This window comes from Callithrix jacchus, chromosome 11 (assembly GCF_049354715.1).
Source record: "Callithrix jacchus isolate 240 chromosome 11, calJac240_pri, whole genome shotgun sequence".
NCBI classification, from domain to species: Eukaryota; Metazoa; Chordata; class Mammalia; order Primates; family Cebidae; genus Callithrix; species Callithrix jacchus.
The window spans coordinates 72,278,640-72,300,362 of NC_133512.1; the positions used below are offsets into that span (position 1 = coordinate 72,278,640).

Consider the following 21,723-nt stretch of genomic DNA (forward strand, 5'->3'; position numbering starts at 1 on the left):
TCCCCTTTTCACTACTTTGAATGTTTTTTCTTTGTACCCCTTGAAATTGAATGAAGTGTTACAGATTTGCAAATGTAGAGGAAGATTAAGAGCATCTTTGCAGTGCTGGAATAAAGCCATAAGTGCCTGGACTCCAGTGATAGCACTGAAAAGTAATCACCTGACATTCTGAATAGAGCTCATACAGTGGATATGCTAAAAATTGTACTTTGTCATGGGCTATAGGGAATGGTGGATATAATGTCAACAATCACTGTAAGTTTTAGAGGATTTGAAAGGAAGAATGGTAGAATGTTAGAATGTTTTCACAATTAGGAAGTCAGTTGGGAAGGAGCCAGCTTTGTTCACTAGGAATGGAAGTGATTTATTTTTTCTGGTATCAAAACAATCTTGACTTTTTCTCCTTCTCTTAGGGTATATTTCCTTTTTTTCGATCCTGCAACAGCCTCTTTAAACTGTTTAAATGAGAATGTCCTTGGCTCAGAGAGTACTGCTCACCTGGCTTTTCACGTTACTCTTCTTGATCATGTTGGTGTTGAAACTGGATGAGAAAGCACCTTGGAACTGGTTCCTCATATTTATTCCAGTCTGGATATTTGATACTATCCTTCTTGTCATGCTGATTGTGAAAATGGCTGGGCGGTGTAAGTCTGGCTTTGACCCTCGACATGGATCACACAATATTAAAAAAAAAGCCTGGTACCTCATTGCAATGTTACTTAAATTAGCCTTCTGCCTCGCACTCTGTGCTAGACTGGAACAGTTTACTACCATGAATCTGTCCTATGTCTTCATTCCTTTATGGGCCTTGCTGGCTGGGGCTTTAACAGAACTTGGATATAACGTCTTTTTTGTGAGAGACTGACTTCTAAGCACATCATCTCATTTCTATTGCTGTTCAACAAGTTACCATCAAAGTGTTCTGAATCTTTTCAAGCTTCATGAATACCAGAAAACTGAGGGAAAATACCAAATGTAGTTGTATACTACTTCTATAAAACAGGATTGGTGAATCATGGGCTTCTGCTCAGTCTACAGCTTAATTATTCAGCATTTGTTATGGAGATCTTTATTATCTCTATGTAAATAAAGTTTCCTTTGGACCTCATTTTTCTACATGACTCTTGAATAATATGTTGTATATGGTCAGTATCTAAAGTAAGTAAATATAAAACCTTTAACCTACATGTTTGGGCTGGGTGCGGTGGCTCACACCTTGTAATCCCAACACTTTGGAAGGCCAAGTCTGGTGTATCAGGAGTTGTAGACCAGCCTGGCCAACATGGTGAAACCCTGTCTCTACTAAAAGTACAAAAATTACCCAGGCGTAGTGGTGGGCGCCTATAATCCCAGCTACTCAGGAGGCTAAGACAGGAGAATCGCTTGAACCCAGGAGGTGGAGGTAGCACTGAGCCAAGATTGCACCACTACACTCTGTCCTGGGCGAAAAAGTGAGACTCTGTCTCAAAAAAACAAAAACAAAACCTACATTTTGAATAGAAGTGTAATATACCATGGCTCTATTGTGACCAAATAAATGGCCATATGTGTTTCTAATGAAAGAAAAAAACTTAGTGACTGAAATATGGATGCCACTTTGCATTTACATTCAGAAAGAATCTAAGTTTGACAGATTCTTATTTAGGCTAAGTTCACTATTTCCTCTACCTTCTGGTTGGGAAAAATAATTCAGAGGTGGCATGTTAAAACAGAGCAGAAAGGCCGGGCACAGTGGCTCATCCCTGTAATCTCAGCACTTTGGGAGGCTGAGGCAGGCAAATCATGAGGTCAAGAGATGAGACCATCCTGGCCAACCTGGTGAAACCCCATCTCTACTAAAAATATGAAAATCACCTGGATGTGGTGGCGGGCATCTGTAGTCCCAGCTACTCAGGAGGCTAAGACAGGAGAATCATTTGAACCTGGGAGGCTGAGGTTGCAGTGAGCCAAGATCATGTCACTGCACTCCAGCCTGGCAACAGAGCGAGACTCCATCTCAAAAAAAAAAAAAAAAAAAAAAGCAGAAGCTTGCCACTTCCTAAAGTTCGAGGTACCTTATAATCCTGATTCTGTCAGGACAGGCCCAGTTTATGCCTACAGTCCTGGGGTCTCAAGGAATTAGTGCCCCTCTTGCTCTTAGAAGTATCTTGAATTAAGAGAGCATATGATCACCCTAACAAGGTACTAATCAATTCCAATGAAACAGAGGTGGCAGCACTTAAAAAAATTCCAAAGAGGTTGAAGTGTCATAGCCCTGAAGCACAATGATTGTTCTTACCCTATACATCCCTCACTTTTAGCTGTGAGAGAAATCTGAAGTGGCTTTCTTCAAGATCAAACAAAAAGTGATTTCTGGCTACTGAAACAGGTCTAGTTCTCCCTTGTAATGACAGATAACATAAGTTTCACAACAGCAGATCAATACAGCTTAACTCACTAAGCATTTGAAACTAAAGAGCGAGGCTGAATAAATAAAAACAACTGCAAATGTTTTCATCTTATAATTGGCAATAATATTTTTGGTATGTAAAAATAGGATAGAGAATAGTTATTACTGGGAACTGAATGTTGATCAGATACCTCTAACTCAATTGAGAGATCCATGCTTTGGTTTATGGAATCACTAAATAAATTCAAAGTAAAAGAAAGCTTACATCTCTCTGAAAAACCAGCCAAGAGGATTTTGGAGTACAGGAAAAAGGAAAAGAAGGTATGGCACCATGTGCAAACAGTCAGCTAGGCCAGGAGTCAACAAAATTTATTTGTAAAGGGCTGCTCAGTAAATATTTTAAGCTTTGTAAGTGATACGGTTTCTTTTGCAATTACTCAACTCAGTCCTTACGGCAGAAAAAGCAATAGACCATGGCTGTATCCCAATAAAACCTTATTTATTCATGGACACGAAATTTAAATTTCAAAAGATTTTCACATCACAAAATATAATTTTTACTTTTATTTCAACCATTTAACGCCATAAAAACCATTCTTGCCTCATACACCATAGAAAAACTGGCGGTGGGTTAGATAAGGCCTGATTTGCTGAACTCTGTGCTAGGCAATAAAAGCAGAAAGAAATTCTGTATGAGATGTTAAGAGGAAAGGTAGAACAGGTCTCTTGCTCTCGTAAACAGTTCTGCAAGGAAGGAAGAGAGAAATTAGGTAAGAATTGTATGTAAACAGCAACACAATAACCAACCTGTTTACACATGAGGGTCAATGAATTTCAACAGCATCTGAAGGATTCCCAGAAAGAACTGCCACACCAAAACACTTGAAGCAGCACAATAAGTTATCATGGATGTGTGCCTCAGTACATACATCTGCATTAAAACATTAAGTAATGAAAGACATTAAAGATAGAAATCATGCTGACCAGGCGCAGTGGCTCACGCCTGTAATCCCAGCACTTTGGGAGGCCGAGGCAGGTGGATCACAAGGTCAAGAGATCGAGACCATCCTGGTCAACATGGTGAAACCCCATTTCTACTAAAAATACAAAAAATTAGCTGGGCACGGTGGTGCGTGCCTGTAATCCCAGCTACTCAGGAGGCTGAGGCAGGAGAATTGCCTGAACCCAGGAGGCAGAGGTTCCTGTGAGCCGAGATTGCGCCATTGCACTTCAGCCTGGGTGACAAGAGCAAAACTCCGTTTCAAAAAAAAAAAAAAGAAATCATGCTTACAGGTAGAAAAATCAAAACAGATGGACTAATATGTAAACAATTCGTATTATACAAAAATACATTCCTAGGTTTTAATTATACGATTCTTCTTTTGTATTACAGAGATATTTACTAATGATGTTTATTAAGATTAAACACACAATGCTTCATGAAACTTAAACATCAGTGGATCTTACCAAAGCCGTTTTTTTTCTAGGTGAGCATGGATGTAACTTACTCTGGTTTGGGCAAAAGATTTGTTATCAACAATCAGAGTAAAAGCAACCTGTGCACAAAAGAAGTTTTTATCATAAGACTTGAAAATATAAAAAGGAGCTGAGTGCAGCGGTTCAAGCCTGTGGTCCCAGCTACATGGAAGGCTGAGATGGGAGGATCACTTGAGCCCAGGAGTTCAACATTACAGTGAGCTATGATCATGCCACTGCACTCCAGCCTGGTGACAAAGTGAGACCCTGTAAAAAAAAAAAAAAGTCCAGGTGCAGTGGCTCACAGCTCTAATCCCAGCACTCTGGAAGGCCAAGGCGAGTGAGTCACGCCAGGAGCTCAAGACCAGCCTGGCCAAAAAAGTCAAACCCCATCTCTACTAAAAATCCAAAAAATTACCTGGATGTGGTGGCAGGCACCTGTAATCCCAGTTTAGGAGGCTAAGGAAGGAGAATTTCTTGAACCTGGGAAGCAGAAGTTGCTGTAACTGAGATTTCACCATTGCTCTCCAGCCTGGGCAACAAGAGCAAAACTCCATCCCAAAAAATAATAGTAAACATTCAAATGATCCAAAACTTAGTAACGTTTCATGCATATAGGGACCAGATATGGTAGCCTCAACCAAACATAAAAAACCTGGACACAGGCCGGGCATGGTGGCTTGCGCCTGTAATCCCAGCATTTTATGAAGCCGAGGTGGGCGGATAACAAGGTCAGGAGTTCAAGACCAGCCTGGCCAACGTGGTGAAACCATCTCTACTAAAAATACAAAAATTAGCTGAGTGTGGTGGTATGCGCCTGTAATCCCAGCTACTGGGGAGGCTGAGGCAGGAGAATGGCTTGAACCCAGGAGGCAGAGGTTGCAGTGAGCCAAGATTATTGTGTCACCACACTCCAGTCTGAGTGACAGAGCAAGAGTCCGTCTCAAAAAGAAAAAAAACATGAACACAAATCTACCAACTATGGGTTTTCAGCAACCAAGAAAAATACTTGTACAAAGCTTCAAGAAGTAAAGATCTATCCTTGTGTTCAAGCTTACTGCAATTTAAAAAGTTATAAACCTTATAAATTTGGTCGTCTGGTTTTCCGCTTTGCTTTTTCACAGTGCAGCAAATAAGCGGGAACTATTGACTAATGAACGGATATGATAGCCAAAGGACAGGAAACCACAGAATCCTCTTCATACAAGGGCAGGCATATCACTATGCACCTGAGTCATCAGGAAAATCAGTTAATTTCTCTTTATTGAGAGGAAAAGTATCAGAGTCCTTTTGCTGTTATATAAACAAGCCACAAACTACCAAAGGAGTTTCCCTTAATGTTGATTGGTCATGTTTCCACAGTAAACATCAGTCTGAGCTCAAAGCATTATTGGTGTCTTTTTACTTAATGGCATAATATTAGAGATACAGAGGGCTGGTTTTGGTGGCTCTCATTTGTAATCAGCCTGCCTGGTCAACACTGAGACCTCATCTCTGCATTTAAAATAATATATATATTACGAACCATATCATCACAGGGGGGTGCCTCCCCACCCCCTGAAATATGGCAAGTAATATCTCACTTCCTCTATATTGAATGAATAATGCCACAGGAAGGGTGTATACCCTCTGCGATTTTGGGTATTTTCTCTTCCCCTGGATATTAGGAACAATATCACTGGGGGGGATGTACACTCCCTTCGATGTTGAAAGTAATAACCTCCTCTTCTTCCCCAAATATTAGGAACAATGTCACAGGGAGGAGGGGTTACATGCCGTGAGATATTGGGAGTAATATCACCCCCCCCCCGAATATTAGAAACAATATCAGAGTGAGGGTGTACATCCCGGTGATGTTAGGAGTAATATCATTTTCTCCCCCCACCCCCATTTGTTAGAAACAATATCATGGGTGGGTTGTACACCCTCTGCAATATTGGGAGTAATATTTTCTCCCCTCCTGGATATTAGGAGCAATATCACAGGGGAGGTTTACACCCCCTCTGATATTTGTCAGTAATATCTCCCTCTCCCCATGGATATTAGAAAAAATATGGGAAAGGAGTATATTCCCTGTTATATTGGGAGTAATATCCTCTTTTGCCCTGGATATTAGAAATGATATCACAGCAGGTGGCCTGGGACTAAGAGGAGCAGTTGGAGTTGGAGAAGGGCTTTGTTTTCCTCCAGTCTTCCTCTGGTGCTGCATTAGCACCCCACTGCACCCCTAACCCCTGTCTCTCCCCTGCCCTCACTCCCTGAGTCTTAGAACCTCTTCCTTATCTTCAGTACACACCTTCTTTTATTTTTGTCACTCAGAGTCTCATTCTTGCCCAGGCGGGAGTGCTGTGGTGCAATCTAAACTCACCTCAAATTCCACCTCCCAGGTTCAAGCGACTCTCCTGCCTCAGCCACCCAAGTAGCTGGGATTAGTGGCGCACACCACCACTCCTGGCTAATTGTAATTTTAGTAGAGATGGGGTTTCACCATGTTGGCCAGGCTGGTCTCCAACTCCTGACCTCAGATGATCAACTGGCCTCCGCCTCCCGAAGTGCTGGGATTACAAGCATGAGCCACCACGCCGGCTGCAGCACGCAACTTCTTAAGACCAAACAGTTCCTTTCCGGATCCTTCCTAAGGTTCTGGTGTCTAATTCTTCCTAACCCAGCTCGCTGTCCCTCCACCCCCATTTCCCCATTCTGCCTCACTTTCTCCTTTTCTGATCCCACCATTTCCCACAATCAGTTCTGGCCTCAGATTCCCACCCTTCGGGTTCTAGTGTTCCTTGGGTCCTCCCTCTCCCCTGATCCTCTCTGATTAGGGTCGGGGTGTGAGCTGGAATTAAAACCAGCCTTTATTGATTGGAGTCCTGGGCCTGGATTCTGCATTGTGCTCCGCTGTCATTGCACCTTCTAGTTTCTGCTCTTTCTGCTGCTTCATCCTCTTCATACTCTAAACCCGCCAGCAGATGCTGACCCCGCCGATGGAGCGCCACTCCTTCCCCCTGCTGCTTCTCCATCTCCATCTCTCCATCTTCTGCTACTGGCCTTTCCTGGCACGGGACCCGAGCTCTGAGCTCTTGCCCTTTTCCGGGATCCTGTCCTGCTCCTCCTCGTCACCCTGGGGCAGTGACTGTGGGCTCCTCCTCCTGCTGCTGCAGGCCTGGGCCGCCCTGGTCAGTGTGACGGGCGACAGTGTAGTTCACGCCCTGGATTGGCAGCGGCAGGTGCTGGGAGCTCGGCGACCCCTGTAGGCTGGTGTGGGCGCTGCCTGGAGGTTGCTGTGGCGCCGCCTGGAGGTTGTTGTATTGCTCGTTGGTGCCCAGCGCCCCACCTGGGGCTTCCTCATTGAGTCGCTGCTGCCCCTCCCAGGGCGGGGGACCAGGGTTCCGCTGGCGGCATCTACTTGCAAAGCGCCTTCGCTTCTCAGGGAACTCAGCAGTGCAGCCTGGGAGGCTTCTGCTGCACAGGTCGCCATATTCCCTGCGGGCCTGAAGGGCTCTGGACTTAGGCCGCTCACCCACTCCAGCCACCGCCTCTCCCTTCCCACGGCAGAAGAAGGCGATGGAGGGACCTCCAGACAGGAGACGGCCGCCGATCCCGGGCAGGGCGGAGGAGAAAGACTCCAGGAAGCGGAAGGTTCCCGCTGGCCAAGGGTCTCCCAGGGCTGCGCCCCCTGATTCCTGCCCGCGAGCAGCCACCGGGACCCTTCCTGCCAAGTTGCTCCCGGAAAAGCTCTAAGGCTCTCGGGCCTGCAGGGAGGGACACTTTCTTCCTCACTATGAATCTGCAAACTCGGGGCCAGGTATTTTCTGCATATTCTTAAATAGCATGCTTCAGTCAAGGTGGTTGATGATAGAACCACTCTTTCTGTCGCCTGCTGATACAGAGAACACATGAACATGAAAATAAGAATATGTATAAATAGTTTTTGCCAGAGGCGGTGGCTCACACCTGTAATCCCAGCACTTTGGGAGGCCGGGACGAATAGATCACAAAGTCAGGAGTTCAAGACCAGCCTGGCCAACATAGTGAAATGCGTCTCTGCTAAAAAGTACAAAAATTAGGTGGGCGTGGTGGCAGATGCCTGTAGTCCCAGCTGCTCAGGAGGCTGAGGTGGAAGAATCGCCTGAACACAGGAGGCAGCGGTTGCAGTGAGCTGAGATCACACCACTGCTGCGCTCCAGCCTGGCCACAGAGCAAGATTCCGTCTCGGAAAAAAAAAAAAAAAAAAAAAGGATATTTATTAATAGTTTCCAAACTTTGGAGTGATCAAGAAGGGAGAGGAAAAACAAACGCTTCCACCCATCTTTGTTCACAAAATTGTGGTTTACCAAATCAGTGTAAATTATGGATGACTTCTAAGAAATACGTTTCTTAAATGTAGAAAACAAAACAAGCAAAGGGCCGGGTGCGGGGCTCACACCTCTAATCCCAGTACTTTGGAAGTCCCAGGCAGGAGGAGGGAGCGGGAACGGGGATGTGAAGAAGGGGCTGGGATCACCTGAAATCAGAAGTTTGTGACCAGCCTGACCAATATGGTGAAACCCCATCTCTGCTAAAAATACAAAAATTAGCTGGGCTTAATGGTGTGTGCCTGCAGTCCCAGCTACTCGGGAGGCTGAGGCAGGAGAATTGCTTGAACTCAGGACGGGGAGTTTGCAGGGAGCCAAGATTGCACCACTGCATTCCAGCCTGGGGGACAGAGTGAGACTGTCTCAAAAAAAAAAAAAGTTAATAAAAAATGTTTTCAATACAAGCTATAAAAACATTATTTTAACAGATTTTTTGTTTCGCTTGATCTTGCTTATCAGTTTTTGAACCCTTAGGTTTCCTCATTAGAGTTCTAGGAATCGGTTTTTAGTTAATTTATTTTTATTTTTATTTTTGAGACTGTGTCTCACTCTGTTGCCCAGGCTGGAGAGCAGTGGCACAATTTTGGCTCACTGCAATCTCCGCATCCCAGATTCAAGCTATTGTCATGCCTTAGCCTCCTAAGTAGCTGGGGTACAGACATGATCCACCACGCCTGGCTAATTTTTGTATTTTTAGTACACACGGGGTTTCACCGTGTCGGCCAGACTGGTCTCAAACTCTTGACCACAAGTGATTCACCTGCCTTGGCCTCCCAAAGTGCTGGGATTACAGGCAGGAGGCATTGCACCCAGCCCATTGAATTTTTTAAAAAATATTTATTTGTAATGTATTGAGGGGGTATAAATGCAAGTTTCTCACATGACTGTGTCACATACTGGTGAAGCCTGAGTAGTTCATTGATGTGAGTTATCAGAAACCCGTGTGCAAGATGGTTCCTTAGAGTTTTTTCCATACAAGGCAAATTTAGGAGCAGGGCTCGGTAGCTCATGGCTGTAATCCCAGCACTTTGGGAGGCTGAGGATGGTGGATCGTGAGGTCAGGAGCTCAAGACCAGCCCAGCTAACGTGGTGAAACCCCATCTATACTGCCACCAATTAGCTGGGCGTGGTGGCAGGTACCTGTAGTCCCAGCTACTTTGGAGGCTGAGGCAGAAGAATGGCTTGAACCCAGGAGGCAGATGTTGCAGTAGAGTAGGTGTCCAGCCTAGGTGACAGAGTGAGACTCTGTCTTAAAAAAAAAAAAAAGGAAAAAATAGAAAAAGAAAATTTTGATTATTGCTGATTACAAATATTTTTAGAGTAGAATTCAAAATAGTAACTGTGGGTGATGGAAACAGTAGTTATGATGAGAATTGATGAAAGTTCCCAATTCCCAAGAATATTTAATTTCTTATTTTATGTGCAGCATTTTAAGGCAGTAACTGGAATCATGACTGACAGCATCACATCAGGACCACCAGACCATTTTTTGTTTGTTTTTGAGGTGGAGTCTTGCCCTATTGCCCAGGCTGGAGTGCAGTGGAATAATCTTGGCTCACCAGAACCTCCGCTTCCTGGGTTCAAACAATTCTCCTGCTTCAGCCTCCTGAGTAGCTGAGATTACAGGTGTGCACCACCTAGCCTGGCTAATTTTTGCACTTTTAGTAGAGACAGGGTTTCACCATGTTGGCCAGACTGGTCTCGAACTCCTGACCTCGTGATCCGCCTGCCTTGGCTTCCCAAAGTGCTGGGATTAGAGGCATGAGCCACCTCACCTGGCCGGAACACCAGACTTTTATAAATTTCATTAAATCTTCAGAATGCATTAATAACTTATTATTATTTTTTTTTTTTTTGAGATGGAGTCTTCCTCAGTCACCCAGGCTGGAGTGCAGTGATGCCATCTCCGCTCACTGCAACCTCCACCTCCCTGATTCAAGCAATTCTTCTGCTTCACCCTTCCAAGTAGCTGGGACTACAGGCATGTAGTCTGGCTAATTTTTGTATTTTCAGTAGAGACATGGTTTCACAATATTGGTCAGGTAGGTCTCGAACTCCTTGACCTCAGTTAATCCACCTGCCTCAGTCTCCCAAAGTGCTGGGATTATAGGCATGAGCAACCATGCCAAGCCATTAATAACATGTTTATATATATATGACTTTAGCAAATATTTAGCATAACAATCAAAATTACAAATCATAACATATTAAAATTGTACAAATGTATACAATTTTTGGAACATTTATATCAACAATATACCCATAAATATAACTGAGATGAGATCTACTGTCACCTCATCTGACAATGCCCTCCCATGCAGTATCACCACATTTGACAATACCTGCCCATACAACCTGCCAAATAAATCTAATCATTTAATATCTCTACAAGATCAGAGATAAGACATTCTTTAGACTCCCCAAGGGACCCAGCTAAAAATCCTGAAGTTAATTTTAAACCAAAAATACTTGATTTAGGATATTGATGCTGATGAAACCCATCAAAGACATCAAGTTTGAAAACATTTGATCAGAAGAGAGTCACAGGTCACTTTTAAAAGAATATTCAGACCAGGCATGGTGGCTGATGCCTGTAATTCCAGCACTTTAGGAGAACACCATAGGTGGATCACGAGGTCAGGAGATAGAGAGCATTTTGGCTAACATAGTGAAGCCCTGTCTCTACTACAAATACAAAAAATTAGCTGGGCATGGTTACATGTGCCTGTAGTCCCAGCTACTCAGGAGGCTGAGGCAGGAGAATCGCTTGAACCCAAGGAAGTGGAGGTTTTAGTGAACCGGGATTTTGCTGCTGCACTCCAGCCTGGGCAACAGAGCGAGACTCATTCTCAAAAATAAATAAATATAAAGAATGTTCATTTAACCAGAGATGTCAAAAGCAATACAGAAAGTTATGTGGATATAAAAACCTTAACCCTTTAGGCCGGGTGCAGTGGTTCATGCCTGTAATCCCAGCACTTTGGGAGGCCTAGGTGGATGGATCACCTGAGGTCAGGAGTTCGAGACCAGCCTGGCCAACATGGCGAAACCCCATCTCTACTAAAAATACAAAAATTAGCCAGGCATGGTGGCACATGCCTGTAATCCCAGCTACTAGGAAGGCTGAGGCACAAGGATCACTTGAATCTGGGAGGCAGAGGTTGCAGTGAGCCGAGATGGTGCCACTGCACTCCAACCTGGGCGACAGAGAGAGACTCAGTCTCAAAAACAAACAAAAAAAACTGTAACCTGTTTTAAGCTCAGTTTTGCTCAGTAATCAAAAAGAATACTTGAATGTAATCAAACACAGGACGAGTGGGTACTGGTTATGGTTACACACATGCTGACTTTGGTCATATCTCCACTTGCCACCTGATTACTCATTAGAATGGCATCTTTACTGACCGGAAAGCCAGTGTTATAGGCAGTATAGGAGGCACTCTGGGACTTAAAACAAGAATATTATTGTGTAGAAATGTGATCAATTGTGTTATAATTTTTTTTTTTTTGAGATGGAGTTTCGCTCTTGTTACCCAGGCTGGAGTGCAATGGCGTGATCTCGGCTAACCACAACCTCCGTCTCCTGGGTTCAGGCAATTCTCCTGCCTCAGCCTCCGGAGTAGCTTGGATTACAGGCACGCGCCACCATGCCCAGCTAATTTTTTGTATTTTTAGTAGAGACGGGGTTTCACCATGTTGACCAGGATGGTCTCGATCTCTTGACCTCGTGATCCACCTGCCTCGGCCTCCCAAAGTGCTGGGATTACAGGCATGAGCCACCGCACCCGGCCCATTTTGTGTCATAATTATTCTCCATGGGCTAAAGAACACATAGCATGGCGTTTAGAATGAGATGGGCTTTGATTGGCTGTGAGGTCTCAACACTTACTAGCTGTGTCACATTGGACAAAGTGCTTCATCATTCTGAGACCTAGTTTTTTATTGATTTTTTTTCGTTTGTTTTGAGACAGAGTTTTGCTCTTGTCACCCAGGCTGGAGTGCAATGGCGTGATCTTGGCTCACTGCAACGTTCTCCTCCTGGGTTCAAGTGATTCTCCTGCCTCAACCACTGGAGTCCTGGGATTACAGGCACCGGTTATTACACCCAGCTAATTTTTGTATTTTTAGTACAGATGGGGATTCACCATGTTGGCCAGGCTGGTCTCGAACTCCTGACCTCAGGTGATCCACCTTCCTCGGCCCCCCAAAGTGCTGGGATTACAAGGGTGAGCCACCATGCCTGTCCAAGACTCAGTTTTTCAGGGAAAAATAACTATGTCCTTTGTAAGCTTGCTAGCAGGTTTAAGTGTAATAATAGGTGGGAAAGACTTTGCTCTGTGACTAACAAGTAGTAACAGCTTAATTAATGTTAACCCTTATCATTATCATATAAGAATATAAGTTACAGGAGAGAGGAACCCTGTCAGTTTGTTCTTTGCTACAGCCCAAGATCATGAATCGTGGCTGGCATATAGTAGGCATTTATTTATTTATTTATTTGATTGATTAATTTATTTATTTAGAGATGGAGTCTTGCTCTGTTGCCCAGGCTGGAGTGCAGTGGCTCCTGCCTCAGCCTCCCTAGCAGCTGGGATTACAGGTTTGCACTACCATGCCTGGCTAATATTTGTACTTTTTGTAGTAAGGGGGTTTTACCATGTTGGCCAGGCTGGTCTCAGACTCTTGCCTCAAGTGATTTACCACCTTGGCATCCCAAAGTATTGGGATTACAAATGTGAGCCACTGCACCTGGCCCATAGTAGGCATTTAATAGTATTTGGCATTTTTGGAGTTCTGAAAGGGGGTGGGGAAGATTTTTAAATAACTATATATATATATTTTGAGACAGAGTTTTGCTCTTGTTTCCCAGGTTGGAATGCAATAGTGCAATCTTGGCTCACCACAACCTCCGCCTTCCAGGTTTAAGTGATTATCCTGCTTCAGCCTCCCAAGTAGCTGGGATTAGAGAGCTGCTCCACCACACCTGGCTAATTTTGTATTTTTAGTAGACATAGGGTTTCTCCTTGTTGATCAGACTGGTCTCGAAGTCCTGACCTCAGGTGATCCACCCACCTCACCCTCCCAAAGTGCTGTGATCACAGGCATGAGCCACCATCCCCAGCCTAAATAACATGTTTTTAAAAGCCACTGTCCTACAATATCCATTTCTCTTGCATATTTAGGAAATTGAGGTTTTTTTTCTAAAACATTCTTACATGTGGGAAATAGGATACAAAATGTGCATGAATGTTTTATGCACAGTTTGAGGTTTCCAAGAGATTTTGTGCTGGGGAGGCTACTCACTACAACCTCCCAAAGCTCTGGGAGGACATAGTATTCATCCTCCCTCAGTAGAGGTCATGAGGCAAGAAGCCCTGGGGAGCACCTGAGCCTTGGGCTTTTAGCATAGAATGTTCAGGTCTTTATTATTTGGGCTCATAGCACAGAGAGGTCCCAAGTCTCTGGCTTCCTTTGACCTTTGCTTCCCTTGCCAACAGAAAATGTGACCCTCCAAATCAAGAAACTTGAGGGCATGGATCACCCCAGCCCTGGCATCTGCCCAGAGCTTGAGAAGGAAGGAACATTCTCCGGCTACCTCACAGGGCTGGCATAGGCGGTCACTGCTCTGTGGATCACCCAGCTGTGTCAGGCAACCTGAACCCCATCTGTAGGAATGTGAGGAGGAAAACACAAAAGTCTTTACATGAGCCTTGAGAAGGCAGATGCAGCAGAAACCTCCAGGCAGTAACTAGCCAGTCTGGGACCTGTGATGGAGAGAGTATATTGGCGATCATGTGTACTTACACTCTAGGGTCACCAGGTGGCACTATGGCCTCATCTGTGGCTCTGAAAAGGACGATTCAGAAGGAGATCACCACAGCTAATGTTTAAAAAGCCCCTACTATGTGCCAAATCATTCACCCCTGGCAACAACCTAAGGAGCTAGGGATTCTTATTATCTATATTTTATAGCAAAGGAAACGGAGACATAAAGAGGTGAATTATCTTGCCCAGGTCACTCAGTTCATAAGTGGTGGAGGCCAATTAGGACCTAAACAATGTGGCTGCAGAGCCCACATGCATTGATTCCACAAGTGTTTATTGAGCAGCTGCCATGTACAAGGCCTTGTGTGATTAAATATGGTTATGATTAATAATATAAAAATGACAAATCACTGACACGTTTTAGAGTTAAGATTTTCTTTTCTTTTTTTTTTTTTTTTTGTAGATTTCAGGCACTGAACTGTATATGCAATAACAGTGAAACTGATCCCACTAGTTATGACAGAAATAATGATGCATTTAAATGAGTTGGATGTTTTAGAGGTATTATCTCATGAATCCTTGGCAGAAACTGAAAGAGGAATGAAACTTTTTGTTCCCATTTCACACAGAAGGAAACTGAGGTGAAGAGGGGTAAAGTGATTTTGCATGGCATGAGGTAGAACTTCAAAGTACAGGAATTTGAACTTGGTTCTGACCTTTTCTGAGGCCCCCATGCTCCTGACCACTATAGACTCAAGCATCACCTTGTTTTTCCACTCATTCAACAAACATTTTTTTAAAAATTGTCTAATAGATTGGCACTCATCATGAGCTTCTCTTCCCATTCTGCAGGAGGCGAAGCCCTCTATTGTCCTTGTAGGGCATGTTGGGAGCCAGACGTAGGGCTGATGGCCCCACAGGGTCATGGGGTGAGCCTTATGCTGTGCTGAGGCACAGGATCCGAGAAATAAAGAGACAGGTCACAGAAGTACAAGAAAAATGCAGCTGGGCTTGGGGGGGCCACGCCACCTATAAGCACAGTCAGGCTAGGCCTCGAATGTCCAGAAGCATGAGTATTTATTGTGTATAGGTTAGGGAGCAGGGCAGTGAGTGAAATCATCTTTAAGGATAGTGATCGTGTCGTTAGCAATAAAACATGGGGTCTACCCCCATTAGGTCACCTAGGCCAGGAGGTGGACTGTGCACAGCAAGGGGCCCATTCCCATGAAGGCAAGGGCCTTGTGCAGTAAGGGGTCCACCCCCATTAGGTCACCAAGGTTTGAAGGTGGGCCGTGCCTAGTGTGCAATACTTCTATCTATGGTCAAACTACTTCTAAGAAGATTTATAGGAGGATGCTTTAAGTCACATCGCAGTGACAGAGCTGTCAGGGTTACTGCCACCTTCTGGCAGCTTCTAATGGGTTCTATGGGAAGATGCTTTTCAAGCAGCACAGTAGCAAGAGCTGATAAAGTTCACAGTCACCAAGGGGGATTGCCGTTCTGAGGGCAGCCTTCCACAAGAACTGGAGCAAGGTCCTACAACTCCTTTATCAGGAGGAGTGGCTCTCGCCCCAAGCCTGCCATACAGCGGATATCTTTCCGATACTGAACACTGCCACCTGGGCCATGGATTCTTGTCCTGGCATAACTGTTTTTCCCTTAAATCATGCTCTGCATGGTGTCTGCTCTTAGGCATTCCTCTGATTATAAGCTGCTTATTCCTTAATTCATGCTCTGTACTGTGTCCACTCTAGGCATTCCTCTGATATGAACTAAGATATAATTACAGGTATATATGTAGGGAAATATTCTTTAGGCACTCATACTATTAACTATTATGTGATTATATATAGAGGATTATATAAAGGGATTCATCAAGCCCTAATTCTATAAACTAATATGTGATTATATAAAGGAGTATATAAAAGGAAATAGCTGAGTGGTAACACTATAAAGTGAGATATTCCTCAAGCCCTAATTGTGCCAGGGTTCTGCTTAGCTCTCATTCCTCGGTGCCTATATGGGGGGCTACCCACAGTCCTGACTCCACAGTTCCTGTCCCATAACCAGGACCAGCACACCAAGGAGCTGCAGCAGCATGTAAAGTCAGTGCCATCCCCCATGCGAGTACCTAAGGAAGGTGAGTGAGTGCAGACATACGGGGCCTGGCGCCCTTGAACAGTTCCTGGTCTCAGCTGCCCCACATCTCACAGGGGGCCATGCTGGGGGAGGCATAGGCAGTCACAATAGTGGCTTTTTCCTCCTTTTTTCTTCCATACCAGTGTCTCATGGGTGGGGCATAGTAGTTGACATTTGGATTAAAGACTGCTATCTTGTGTCAGAAACTCAAAAAGAATCACTGCTGGCAAGTTAACCTAAAGAAAAACAACCAGACAAGTGCCCAACAATACTTAAAAAAGTTATTTATTTATTTGAGACAGAGTCCTGCTCTTTTGCCGAGACTAAAGTGCAATGGTACAATCTTGGATCACTGCAACCTCTGCCTCCTGAGTCGAAGCAATTTTCCTGTCTCAGCCTCCCGGGTAGCTAGAACTATAAGCATGTGCCACCACACCTGGCTAATTTTTGTATTTTTAGTAGAGATGGGGTTTTGCCATGTTAGCCAAGCCAGTATTGAACTCCTGTCCTCAGACAATCCTCGCGCCTCATCCTCCCAAAGGTCTGGGATTACAAGGGTGAGCCACTGCACTTGGCCTAAAGGTTATTATCCTGCAAAATTTCGGCTGGGTGTGGTGGCTGATGCCTGTAATCCCAGCACGTTGGGAGGCAGAGGTGGGTGGATCACCTGAGGTTAGGAGTTCAAGACCAGCCTGACCAGTATGGCAAAACCTTGTCTCTACTAAAAATACAGAAATTAGCCAGGCATGGTGCTACACACCTGTAGTCTCAGCTAGTCAGGATGCAGAGACAGGAAAATTGCTTGGACCAAGGAGGCGGAGGTTGCAATGAGCTGAGATTGTGCCACTGCACTCCAACTTGGGCACAGAGCAAGACTCTGTCAAAACAAACAAATTATCCTGCAAAATTTGAAAAGGAAACAAATCATTAGCTTCTAAACTATTTTTTAACACGACTCATAATAAATAAATTCTATATTACATATATATGTTCTATATTTCTGAATAAAAGACTTAGCAAAGTCATATTTACAATATGTAATACATATTTTTTATTCTACTTCATTTGTTTTGAATGCTCCTTGCAATATACAAAAAGTCCAATAGTAGTAATTAAATTACTCATTAAATTGAGCATTATCTTTTCATTTAAAATGATAATCTCAAAAATGATTTTTTGTTTTTGAGCTAAAAATATTTTAAGGATATAATATTTGAGAGAAAAACACTGGCTATGAAAGAATATACATGGTTTATTATTTTTTGAGACAGTCTCACTCTGTCGCTCAGGCTGAAGTGCAGTGTTATGATCTCAGCTCACTGCCACCTTTGCCTCCCTGGGTTGAAGTGATTCTCCTGCCTCAGCCTCCTGAGTAGTTGGCATTACAGGTGCACACTACCACACCTGGCTAACTTTTGTATTTTTTGGCCAGACTGATCTTGAACTCCTGACCTCATGATCCACCCACCATGGCCTCCCAAAGTGCTGGGACTGCAGGCATGAACCACTGTGCCTGACCCATAGTTTTATCCTATCTGTTTAAAAATGAAGATTGAAAGAATACATATGCAAATAAGTTTACATTTCTCTTTCTGTAATACTTTGCTGTGTTGTCTGGGTATTGACAATCAATATGCATTCTGAAGCTACATGGCTAATGTTGAGTACTCACTGTGTGTGCCAGGCCCTGGGCTCAATGCTCTACATGCGTTTTTATTTCATTTAATTCTCTCCACAACCTGAGATACTATAGCCAACCCACTTTAGAGAGTTAGAACTGAGGCTCAGAGACTGAAAGTTAAATGCCTGAGGTTGCAGTTAATAAGAGGCAGAGCTGGAACTGAAGCCTACGTGTGCCTGACAACCAGTTCACGTTCTAAAACAGTAGGCTAGACTGCTTCACAGAGCATGGAATAAGATGGTGCGTGCCTGCCAGGATGGACTAGGTATCACTGTAGGTAATAAACAGCCCCAAACAATGGAAATGTACAACACTGAAGGCTCTTTGTCTGCTCATGCTGCACATCCTCCATGGCTCTCCTGGGCCCTGTGCTCCACATCACCTCATCTGCCACCAGAATAAAGGAGCAGCCTCCATATGGGACCTCGGTGGTTCTAAGAGATGAAGGAAAGGGTGGCCAGTCTCAATGGCTCCTAACTCTTTTGCCTCTAGGTGACACACTTCACTTCCACTCACATCTCCTGAGTCAAATCAAATCCCATAACTACCTCTACCTTCAGGGGGCCTAGAGGAGAACCTGAAATACTCTGTGGACTCCATTAAGGCCACCATACAGTGTCAGCTGTATGTGGGAGACTGTGGAGTGACAGAGGAGGAGAGCAGGGAATTGATGGGAAATGACAGCAGGGCTGAGTCACTGTGCATTTGCTTTATCCTTTGCCAGGTAGAGTTTTCCCAGAGCTGCACAAAATCATCAGCAGCATGATCAAACAGGGTAAACTTCAGAAAAAGCAGTTTGTTCAGATGTGGTCAGCAGTGAACTCGGAAGTCAACTGCGAGGCACTGAGTCAGTAAAGCTCTGACTGCCTCAGTTACCCCATATGAGAGTGGTGAAGATGGCAGCATTGAGAGAGTTGATTTGGAAGGATATCAGGAGTGTGAACATTCAACATTTTAGTTCCTTTAAGTAAAATCCAGGCACTATCTTTCCTGCAAGTCTCCTGTTTCTTTCAGATTGCACAGGTGAGAGTGCTCAGATTAGGGCTGGAGGTCATAAAATATTGGCTCCCACACCAACAGTTCCCTTGTGTTGTGCATGCATTCTGTGCATTTTCCTGTGCTAAACATTGTCCCAAAACATCATGGGGCCTGATTCTTCCTCCTTGTTCCAACGGCCCTGGGTGACTCAAGTGCCCATTCAATGATCAGGACTCAGATATCTTACAGTGATGCCCCATGAGGCCCCAGGTGTCAGCCACTGCCCTATCAAAGTGTGAGGCAAGGGACAGGGCATCATCTGTGGGGGACAGTGGTCGGCCAGGCTTGGTGACTTTACTTGGTGGACAGATGATCCTACACCTGCCACCTCTGATGGATCCACAGCCTCTGTGCCTGTTTGTACTACTGATACTCCAGTAGCTCCCTCAGCATCCCAGCCTAGGCCCAATGCCACTGAAGACAGACCTGGCCCCTGGGGACCCAGGAGTCCTACAGGACTCACTCAGCTGTCCCCAGGAGTCACCAGACCCTCATTCTTATCAAGGACCTAGGGCCCTACCCGCTGGCCCTCCCCAACAGCCATAAATGATGATTTGCTGCTGTTAGCACCATTACTGTCTTTAGTGGCCAAGGATCTTCCAAGGTGCCAGCTCTGGAAGGAAAGATGTCCTTGGGAGGTGATGACATTCGATACACAGGTGCTCAACAGGTTGCTTCCTCCTATCCTCAGACAGTCTTTGACACAGCCATTGACACTCACATCGTGTGGAAAGAAACCAGCCCAGGGTCACACAGCTGGTCATTAGCACAGCTGGTCTCAAATCTAAGGTGCTGGCCCTGCCTCCATGAGGGAACTGCCTGCAAGGGAGGTTGACCCGGGCTTTGAGGAGCCCTTCCTGGGCTGCATGAATCACCTCCCCATTGAAGACCCCAAACTCTGCTCACATCTTCTTCCTTGCCCTGTCTCTGCTTGGGCTATAATCAAGGTGACCCCAGCAACCCTTCATGGACATGATGGTACTACTCCCTGCCATTCACTTTTGGGCTAATCTGACTTCAACACTCACTTACTTGGTCTCTCCCTTTACAACCAAGACAACCCAAATCTGGAGCTCTTTATGCAGTTGACAGCATATGAATAGAATTGAATGCCATAGTTGTGTTGTCCCTGTTTTGTTTTTGTTTTCCTTGTGTCTCAGGGTTGTTTTTCTATTTATGGTAAAGGCATTGGCTTTCCATTTGTAGCATAAATAGAATATTTGCAGTTTACAATAACTTTATGTCATAGTAAATTGTAAGGAGATTTAAAGCAGTGGTTTTCAGCTGCGAGAGGCATGAATATGTTTGAGCACACTCTGTGATCAGGCAGAAGCAGGCCTTTGGGAGGTTTAGCTGAGGATGGGTCCAGGAAAGATAATGGACAGTGTGGGTCTGACCTGGTCACCAGACCCTTGGGTCCTGCCCACCAGCTTGGCACTCCCTAGCCATCACTTGTGATGCTGCCAAACCCTCTGGGTATTGTGGCCAAATACCCCAGGAGAGAGGCTGATGAACTTCGTCTCTTGAAATGCACAGATTCCTTGGACATCCTTGGGAGCTCAACCATGAGAATCAACTTGGTTTTCTCCCCCTTATTAGGGTTCAAATTCAAAAGTCCACCTTCACGGACAGTAAAATAATATAGATAAGTGATACCATCACCCTGTTTCAGATGTGAACATGTCTTGGGGGGTTAGGGGTGATGTGAGACCACACAACCTTATGCCACACAGCGGAATTCCTGGGCCAGAGGGAGACATTCAATTGCCATGTTATGATCTTCTCACTGAGGGTAAAGGCAGTCTTGTTTCACTTTGGATTCTTTCTTCTGTTGATATCTTAAGGGCACTTTGAATTTCCAAGCATATAATAATTTTTGTTTAGCTTTTAATCATTGACTTCTAGCACAATTCTGTGATCAGAAAACTGCTGTGTGATTGGATTTGTCTAAAATATATTGAGATTTGCTTGAAGAACAAAACAAGTCAGGTTAATTTTTGTAAATGGACCATGCATGCTTAAAACCAGTGTAGCTCCAACATTTGTTCCCAAGATACAGGATGATGGACAGATGGCTCCATGGATGTGCTGGACATGGTTTACTATTGGGACTTTCCACATCCTTCTGATGTTTTTTTGCTTAGAATATGAATGGCTGAGAGGGGATTGTGGAGCTCTGAGGGATCTGTGGGGATCGCTCCCGCGTGAGGCCCCTGGGAAATGGGCCTCGCCATACGGTGAGCTTGAGCCCGGACACAGATCCCTGGTTGGGGGAGTCGAGCTAAGGGAAAATAGGAACCGAGACAGGAACTATATGTTATCCAAAATAATTAACAGACATTACTTTATGGATACGAGGACTTGGGAGGCATTGTGTCTACTTTTGGCTCCTTATGGTTTATTGCTTGATTGTGTTCATTTTGTACCCGTGTTACCTTCATTGTAAAATTAACTTAAATATTTACACTTGGTAACTTACCGTAACTTACAGGGTGTAACTGTAACTTATTTACCATAGCTTACAGGGCGTGACTGTAACCTACTTACCTTGACCTATTGGGCGTAACCTACTTACTGGGTGTAGCCTACTTACTGGGCTTAACTTACTTACTGGGTGTAACTTGCTTACTGTAACTTAAGTACGTTAATCTGGCGTAAACAACTTTAACTTCAGTAAAGTATATAATGAAACACATTGCAAAAATAAAATTGCTGCATGAGCATAGCGCATGTAGCCCTCCAGACCTGCCTTTTCTATCTCCTTTTTTCCGGTGCGCGCTCTCTTCCAGGTTTGGGACCCTCTTGCTGGACGAGATTCCCAGGCTCACGTTCAGTTCTCAACAGAGCTCCCACTCTGTTTGTGTGTGAGGTTCTTCCTG

At 44.6% G+C, this 21,723-nt stretch overlaps 1 protein-coding gene across 10 annotated transcripts in view; it reads left to right on the top strand.

The window, feature by feature from the left end:
• The window catches only part of LOC108592882 (transmembrane protein 60), a 55,887-nt gene that overhangs the window by 3,834 nt on the left and 30,330 nt on the right, over window positions 1-21,723 (top strand). For 3 of the 10 annotated variants that reach the window (XM_009002570.5, XM_017975406.3, XM_002751663.4), the window contains one exon: window positions 414-1,108. The exons of 4 other annotated variants lie outside the window; for them this stretch is intronic. In XM_009002570.5, the coding sequence (XP_009000818.1) occupies window positions 464-865 (402 nt within the window). In that variant the 5' untranslated portion in view covers window positions 414-463 and the 3' untranslated portion in view covers window positions 866-1,108. Of the gene's footprint in view, window positions 1-413; window positions 1,109-3,876; window positions 5,250-17,362; window positions 21,616-21,723 lie in introns of those variants that run through there. 3 more of the 10 variants (XR_013524056.1, XR_013524054.1, XR_013524052.1) reach the window with 3 other exon arrangements.